This window comes from Myotis davidii, unplaced genomic scaffold (genome assembly GCF_000327345.1).
Source record: "Myotis davidii unplaced genomic scaffold, ASM32734v1 scaffold116, whole genome shotgun sequence".
Lineage (NCBI taxonomy): Eukaryota > Metazoa > Chordata > Mammalia > Chiroptera > Vespertilionidae > Myotis > Myotis davidii.
The window spans coordinates 702,515-708,684 of NW_006290632.1; the positions used below are offsets into that span (position 1 = coordinate 702,515).

At 46.0% G+C, this 6,170-nt stretch overlaps 1 protein-coding gene across 2 annotated transcripts in view; it reads left to right on the plus strand.

Moving 5' to 3' along the window:
* Positions 1 to 6,170, plus strand: part of AKAP6 (A-kinase anchoring protein 6) — a 493,527-nt gene that overhangs the window by 179,533 nt on the left and 307,824 nt on the right. For both annotated transcript variants that reach the window (XM_006763650.2, XM_006763654.2), the window contains exon 3: positions 776 to 1,027. In XM_006763650.2, the coding sequence (XP_006763713.1) occupies positions 776 to 1,027 (252 nt within the window). The remainder of the gene's footprint in view (positions 1 to 775; positions 1,028 to 6,170) is intronic.

Genomic DNA, 6,170 nt, shown 5'->3' on the forward strand with positions numbered 1-6,170 from the left:
ATGCCATGTAGCTGCCTCTGATGGCACAATGGAGTCGGGCAACTTGTAAGGGCAAGTGCCATATCAGACACCAAATCTGCATGCCTAATAGTATGTGTGGGAGAGATTGAAACCTTAAGTTAGTAATGTTTCTATTTATATTGTCTCTGTCTTACAGAACAAACTATTTTGTCTTTCTTCATCCTTGGGGTTTCTCTGGCTTTCCTTCTTAAGAGTGATTCTGCTTGCAAAGTGTGGGATGAAATTTAGATATTCATCATGAATTTAGGGATTAACATTCCCTGTGGGAATGTGACAATTGTTCTTTACATTGAAGACTCCGTGGTTCATTGACAATAGGTGGTAATTCCTATGGAACACAGATTCTAGCCCATCTTTCTTCATGCTTGGTGTCTGGATGAAGCCTCATCCTGAAACATTGTGTGTTCCATGGAGCTCACCACCAGCAAAAAGAATAGCTGTTGGCTCACTTGCCAGAATCACAAACTGTAAATAAAGAGAACAGAGAGTGGATTTGTGAGGTGACCTCTCAGCTTGGCACCTGAAAGGATTTTGGTATCTGAAAGAATAAGAATTTTTGTGGGTTAGGAAAAGATCAACTTACCTGTATGCGCAAAAGGCCCGGTGCCCAGGAACATGGCCTGCAACTAACAAAGGCCCACTCTCTAACATGTGCTCACCTGACCTGTTGGCCCTGATGATTGGTGTCAGGTGAAGAAGTGACCTTTTGGCAAAGAAGTCATCCTATCTTTGCTTTTTTTCCCGCCCGCTGCAGGACATTTGCGAAGATATTTCTGATCATGTTGAGCAAATCCATGCCCTCCTTGAGACTGAGTTCTCCCTGAAGCTGCTGTCGTACTCTGTCAATGTGATTGTGGACATCCACGCGGTGCAGCTCCTCTGGCACCAGCTCCGGGTCTCGGTGCTGGTTCTGCGGGAGCGCATCCTGCAAGGTCTGCAGGACGCCAATGGCAACTACACCAGGCAGACGGACATTCTGCAAGCTTTCTCCGAGGAGACAGCTGAGGTGGGTATTTTTTTGAAGCCATATCATGTGTTGTCAAGTGTGACCTTTGAGAATGTTTTCATCACAGAGCTGTGGGGTAGGAATTCTTTGTAGGTAGATAAGCAGGTCCTGAGCTGGGCTTTGAACCGAGGTATAGTGACAGAAGCTCGGGCACTTTTAATATGAATGAAGCTTTAGATCAGAATTAACTCACACCTACCTGATTGTTTGCCCAGAAACCACCCATACTTGTATTCTTTTGGCTCCTTGTTCCCTATTTAATTTATACTTATTGAGCACTTACTATGGGCCAAGCATTAAGCGCTAAGAATATAATAGTGAACAAAACATAGTCTTTGTTTTTGAGCAGTTTAGAGCCTAGCGGGGGATGTAGGCACATGAACAGACATTAAGGCCATACGGTGATAGGTCTATCTGATGCCCTGGAGGACAGAGAAGGAGCACCTAATTCAGACAGGAAGCCTTCCCAGGAGTAAGTCTAATCTGAGACCTACAGGAGAATCGGAATCAAACTAGTGAACTGAGGTGGAAAATGTCTAGGGAATGTCACGTTCAGAGGTGCAGATATAAGACAGAGAATGACAGGCTCAAGGAGCTACAGATAAAAATGGAGCAAAAAGTTCAAGGGACCAGGAAACAGGCTTTAAACTAATAGGTAAGGGAAGGTCAGATCGTGAAGTTAAAAAGCCATATTAAAAAGCCATATTGAGAGAACTGGACTTTAGTTTTAAGACAGTTTGTTCAGGGAATAGACATGATTAAATTCATGCTTTAGAAAAATCATTCTGGATGTAGTGAATCAATGAACTTTAGAATTTTATACAATCAACATATTTAAATTTTTTGTAGTCATATTAAGTGCACTTTAACGAATTTGTTGTTGTTATTCTTGATGCATGGCTTAAGAATGAATACTGTAAATTTGAACCCAAACAAATTTTTTTATTCCCCAATAAAATGGACACATATTATAGAGCAAAGCATTGTGCTAGCTAATTAAGCAGGGGCTGTGTGTGTAGGGAGATAAATAAGTATGTAGGTAGATAGATATATAGATACATACACACATATATACCATATATAGATACATAGAATGTGTATGTATGTATATAGTCCCTTGTCTCTCCACACCCAGTTGAGAGCTCCACTGTTGGTTTTGTGGAAGATATGTATTATACAAGTTTATTAGGAACTTATATGAATATATAAGATTAAAAGACCTTATAATAAAGAGTGTTGCATAGTTCATTAATTTATTAATGTTTTACTGGCTCCAACATTACCAATAAGCAAAACAGATCTGTGTCTAGTCTCATAAATAATTTATATTTGTTGATTATCTGTATGTATAAAACCCTAATATGCAAATAGACCGAACGGCAAAACAACCAAACAACTGGTTGCTATGATGTGCGCAGAACGTGGCGGGCATTGGCCGCAGTGGGATGGTGGAGCAGGTGAGCAGGGGCAGCAGACCAAGGCGGGGCACAGGTCACTGTCATCTAGGCAAGCCTCTGGTGGTTACTGAAATTCTTTGCTTCTCCACACTGGCCCAGCTCACACCTGCTGTGAGTACCAGAGCCACTGCTTGCACCCGGCACTGGCCCTGCTCACTCAGCGCCATCAGCAGGTGTGAGCAGCGGTTGCTGGCCCCGGTTGTGCCAGCACTTTTCCACCTCCCCCTGCTCCTGAGGGGCAATAATTGTGCCAGGGCTTTTCCACCTCCCCCTGCTCCTGAGGGGCAATCAGGGCAAGCAGCCACCTCTCGCACCCATTGCCAGTGAAGGCACTACTCACACCTGCAGCCAGTGCCCGGAGCTGCCACTTGCACCCACTGCCACCAGCCACACTGCTGGCGCCAGCCCCAATCACTCCACGCCGTCAGTGGGTGCAAGTGGGGCAGGCGCCATCAGCGTGGAATGGGGCTGCTGGCAGACAGGGGACTGGGGGCTATGGCAGGAAAGGCTGGGCAGGGGAACAGAGGATGGGCCGAGACCCACCCCTGTGCCCACTGCAGCTTTGAGGCCCACAGTTCCTTTCAAGGTGCACGAATTTGTGCACTGTGCCCCAAGTTATTTTCACAACAGTGATGATCTTTCTGTGGCAAAGATCCTGGAAGTTAATGGGAATCAAAATCTATTAGGCTCACTTCTAGCATTAAGTCATGACCTTCATTTTCATTTAGCTTTCCCTTTTATTGTGACAGTGACTGAGGTGATACTGACTTTGGCAGAGTGCTTGTGTATTCATATTCATACTACAGGCCCAGTGCACGAATTTGTGCTTGAGTGGTCCGGCTGGCCTGGCCCCAATAGCGGATTGGGGCTGGGCCTGTTGGGAGGAGGAGATGGAGGGAGGTTGGCTGGCCAGGGCCGGGCTGGCTGTGGAGAGGGGCCACAGACAATTGGCAGGTGGGCTTCTCCCCCAGTTGGGGTGGGGAGCTGATTAGGGGTGGGGCCATCCATGGGGAGGGGCTTTGGGCAGTGGGCCAGCAAGCCCTGCCCCCGAATGGGGTGGGGAGGGGCTATCAGGGGTCAGTGGCTGGGGGAGGGGCCATGGGAAGTTGGCTGGCCAGCCTCATCCCTGATTGGTGTGGGTGGCAAAATGGGTGGGGGGACCGATCAGGAGCCAGCAATCTGGGGGAGGGGCTGCAGTCAGTTGGCTGGCCGGCCCTGCCCCTGATTGGGGTAGGAGGCCGATCTGGGGTGGGGCCAGGTGGGAGGAAGGGCTGTAGGCCGATTGGGGTGGGGTGGGCTAATTGGGCGTGGGGCCGGCCAGGGGAAAGGGCCATGATGGGGGGGTTGGCCAGTGGCCCCACCCTCGATTGGGGTGGGAGAGGCTGATCAGGGGCAGGGCCAACTGGGAGGAGGGCCGTGGGAGGTTCGCTGGCCACAGTGGATGACTGCTCGTTCTGGTCGTTACACGATCTGGTCGCTGACTTTTTATATATATAGATGGGGTGTCAGTCCCCAGATGCCATTCCTCTGAAGTAGGTACTCTTGTGCTTATGGGAGACTATGAAGAATTCCTACTGCCCACTCTGCCCTAAACCTGGTACCTATGAGATGAATGATAATGAAGTGAAGATCATAGATGGGAAAGGTTTGTCTAAATGCTGAAGAGATCTTTCCTTAGATAGCTACCTGGCATCCCTGACCTATGCATTCTTTTTTTGTTCCTCCCCATGTGTTCTGCTGGCTCTGCCCAGCATCCATTGAACAGTCATCAGATCTGCCCACTTTCTACTACTAGAGGGACATTAGAAATCACTGAGTGAAACCAGTTTATGTTACATATTTGTTTATTCATTTAATAACTATTTACTGATTGCCAACCCTTGTTGTGGAGCTGTGGATATATTGTTATATTGTTGTTAGTTTTGTGGAATATGTTTACCATGCATATATTTGAATGCATATCATTAGTGAAGTAGTATTCCAAGAATGATGAAAAGCAATTGTGGTACAGGTACAGGCTGCTATTTTCACAGTTATGTTGCAAGTAAGTAGTATTAAGATTTTCACAATGTGAGCTCTGCAATTTTTTACAGATTTAATTGGAAGCAATTTCATACATTTGCATGTTTAAAATCAGTGTTTAGTCTTGTAACAATATGCTATATGAGGGATAAAGGAACAGTGAATTCTTAGCCATCTGCTTTGTGGATATTTTTCTATGAATTAAAACACTGTCTCCATTGTCATCTTTCCCGAAGCTGTGGATTCCTGATCCTATTTGTTTGTGTTTTTAGTGTGACTCCATGAGAACATTTCAAAGACTGCTTAGTTTTATTTGTTTCTGTCAGCATACTGGAATTGTGGGAAACTGGAAGGGAATTAGAATAAATTCTTGAATTTATCAGAATAAATTCAGCTGTGAAAGATTTATAGAATGAAGAGGGAAATGACATAAAACATGCTGATAAACTAGAATAGTAGATGTCCTTCCAATAAAGGCGAATGCATTTGCCCTTCTTGGAAATTGGTTGAGTTTCAAACCACATTAAAGAGTAAATTTGAAAGTCGAGAAGAAAGTGGCAAGTTCTCTCTCTTCCTGTCCTGGCTAAAACAAAATATATGATTTTTTAACTTAAATATAGAGCAGACCATATCTTGTAAGCAAATTGGCAAACACCTTACTAAAACAAAACCAGCCAAACAAATGAAAAACACTTTAGGGTAAAAATCACCTTCCTATATAATAAAGAGCTAATCCTATATAATAAAAGATTAATTTGCAAATTGACCGAACAGTGGAGCAACCGGTGAAACAACCGGTTGCTATGACGTGACTGACCACCAGGGGACAGACACTCAAGGCAGGAGCAGCCACCAGCCCAAGCGGGGCCAGTGAGCAGGCAGTGCCAGGCCAGCCAAGGCGGGTGCCAGTGGGGACCCTCCATAGCCCCATCAGTCACCCTATAGATTGGCCCTGATCGCTGGCCAGGCCTAAGGACCCTACCCATGTACGAATTTTGTGCACTGGGCCTCTAGTAAGCTAATTAGACCAAAGAGCAGAACAACCATGGCCACCAGCCCAAGCGGGGCCAGTGAGCGGGCAGTGCCAGGCCAGCCAAGGCGGGTGCCAGTGGGGACCCTCCATAGCCCCACCAGTCACCCCATAGATTGGCCTTCATCGCTGGCCAGGCCTAAGGACCCTACCCATGTACGAATTTTGTGCACTGGGCCTCTAGTAAGCTAATTAGACCAAAGAGCAGAACAACCATCTGACAACCTTATGGATGAAGCCATGGCTGCAAGGGCCGAGCCCCTTGCGTGAATTTCGTGCATCGGGCCTCTAGTCTATAACAATAAAAGCACAATATATTAATTAGACTGGGCATCCTTATGGATGTCCTTCCAGACGACCTTCTGGATGATGCTTGGGCTGTGAGGGAAGCCAGGGTCCCAGGTGCCAGAGGGAAGCTGGTGCCGGCAGCCAAGGGAAGGAAGGCCTACTCTTGCACGAATTTCGTGCATCAGGCCTCTAGTTTTGTAATAATGTGTTATACTAAAATGTTCTGTATTTTAGTTACTGTGATAAGCATTTTTTAAAATTTATTAAGGGTAAGGGATATTAAAAATAGTTGCAGTTTATAGATGGAAAAACTGAGTTTAACAGAGGTTAAGTGAATGCTTTGTAG